We start from the raw sequence: 2,285 nt of genomic DNA, 5'->3' as shown, positions 1-2,285 counted from the left end.
TACATCCCCTGGCTGTTTATTTTGGGGGAGGGCTAGCATGAGGGCAAGAGTGAGAAAACAACACAGCACTGCCTTTTCCCAAAGATTCAATTGTATTTAGAAAACTGTGTTACTCTAAGCAGGAGCCATAGAGTATAAACTCAAGGTCTCAGGAAACAAGTGCAAAGCCTTTCCAGCAGCTGACAGTCGGAGGCCCATAGCTGCAGCAGGTTTGCTAGTGGGAGATTTGAACTGCTCTGGCTGCTAATGAGGCTCCCTTGGCCTGGCCTGAATGGAAGCTTGAAGAAGGTATGGATGTGAAGCAGACGTGCAGGCAGGCATTGCAAACTCGGGGTGTCTAGAAATGAAGGCAGACAGCACTCAGAACATCCTCCACTTATTTCCCCCATGATCATTTGGGGAATCACAGTTTGTGACTTACCCACCCTGGGATCCTTTCAGAGAGCCTGATACACACCATTTTCCTCTCAAAAGGCTTTGTGGCTTCAAAAAGAAAAAGACATACAAGGTCACGGCTGATAACACACTTTTTCAGTCTTCTAAGCCTCATCTTCTTCTTTCTAAACACCTTGTGGGGCAGACACGACCAGATTTTGGCCATTCCCATGGCCCTGGCGCCCTAGCCCAGGCTCATGCCATGACAGCTGCACAGGATCTCCTTGAAGGTGTTGCGCAGCTCTAGGCTCCGGAAGGCATAGATGAGGGGGTCGATGACGGAGTTGCACATGATGAGAACCAGGTAAGTGTTGAAGTGGGCAGTGTAGCAGATGCAGTAGGGGTTGGTGGGGCAGGTGATGATGAGGACAAGGTGGAGGAAGAAGGGGGCCCAGCAGGAGATGAACACCCCCAACAGGATGGTGATGGTGACGGCCCCCTTCAGGCACGAGTGCTGTGGCGGGGCCACCCCGTTGGCGGGCGGCAGGGCAGCGATGCGCTTGACATGCAGCCGGGCGAAGAGGAACATGTGCAGGTAGAGCGTGCCCATGAGCAGCAGCATGGCGAAGAACATGGTGATGAGACACACGATGACCATCTTGCTCTCGGAGTAGACGATGAACAGCACGCCGCAGACGCCGCAGCTGGCCCAGATGGCGGCGATCAGGCCGAGGGCCTTCCTCACGGTCATGATGCTGTGGTAGCGCAGTGCATAGAAGATGGTGATGTACCTGTCGATGGCAATGGCCAACAGGTTGCAGATGGAGGCCACCAGGGAGATGCAGATCATGGAGTCGAAGACGTTGTCCATGTGCTGGATGAACTGGTCCTCCAAGGTCAGGTAGTCACTGTTGATGATGGCGATCATGATGGTCTCCAGGGCGTTGGACACGCTCACCAGCATGTCGGCCATGGCCAGGCTGCAGAGGAAGAAGTACATGGGTGAGTGCAGGTTGCTGTTGTGCGCCACCGCCAGGATGACCAGGATGTTTTCCAGCAGGCTGACGATGCCCAGGGCCAGGAAGACCTCGGGCTTGATGAAGACCTGCTCACAGAACCCGCTGCTGCTCTGGTTGGCCAAGGATGGGGCTGCGGGGTGCTCTGAGCTGTTGGGCAGGGCTGGCTGTGCAGAGAGCTGGCAGCAGGAGATATTCATGGTGCCAGGGGGTGGAAGGGAGCTGAGGCTCAGCAGGTCCAGAGGAGGATGCTGGTGATGACAGGGAAGAGAGGACCTTTCTGCAGATGCTGCTCTCGGGGGCTTGTCCAGTCTAGGCTTAGGGTTTGTTCTCTCCAGAATAAAAGGACAAAGCGAGAGAGACAGAGAGAAGTGGAGAGAGAGAGAGACAGACAGAAAGACTGATGCATACACAGAGAGAGAGAGAGCAAGACAGAGAGAGTGAGAGACACACTCAGAGACACACACACGAGAGAGAGAGAGAGAGAGAGAGATTAGCTTGAAGACAGAGAACTTTCCTCTGCTTCTGGCTTCCCCAGGAGGAGCAGTTTTATAACCCTCCTCACCAGCAGTCTTCTTTCTCTCTCCCTCTTTCCCCCTCTCTCTGGCTGTCCTCACATCCACATCTGGGGACAGAAGACCTGTCACTGGTTGCTACAGTGACGACTGCTTTCAGAGCAGGATGGGATGTGGCATCTGTAGCTAGAAGTGAGGGGAGAAAACTCAGGCTTTATACACGGACTGAGGGCAAACAACTCCTACTTCATCTTCAGCCCTGGGAAGTGACCACTGAGCGGCAGGCAGCGCTCTGACTGACAGCACGCCCGGCTGTGGGCGCTTCCGAGGGCTAAAACAAGGAAGGCTGGCGCCCTCTGCAGGCCAGATGCTCAAACGC

The 2,285-nt window shown here is 54.7% G+C and overlaps 1 protein-coding gene across 1 annotated transcript; it reads right to left on the bottom strand.

Moving 5' to 3' along the window:
* Window positions 1–619: 619 nt before the first annotated feature.
* On the bottom strand, window positions 620–1,630 carry MC3R (melanocortin 3 receptor). The gene has a single exon (XM_003419904.4). It carries the CDS (start codon window positions 1,589–1,591, stop codon window positions 620–622), a length of 972 nt encoding a protein of 323 aa, XP_003419952.2. The 5' UTR covers window positions 1,592–1,630.
* Between the last annotated feature and the right edge of the window lie 655 nt (window positions 1,631–2,285).

This window comes from Loxodonta africana, chromosome 24, assembly GCF_030014295.1.
Source record: "Loxodonta africana isolate mLoxAfr1 chromosome 24, mLoxAfr1.hap2, whole genome shotgun sequence".
NCBI lineage: Eukaryota > Metazoa > Chordata > Mammalia > Proboscidea > Elephantidae > Loxodonta > Loxodonta africana.
Note: the sequence above shows the minus strand (reverse complement) of the source record. Positions and strands in the feature narration are given on the sequence as shown.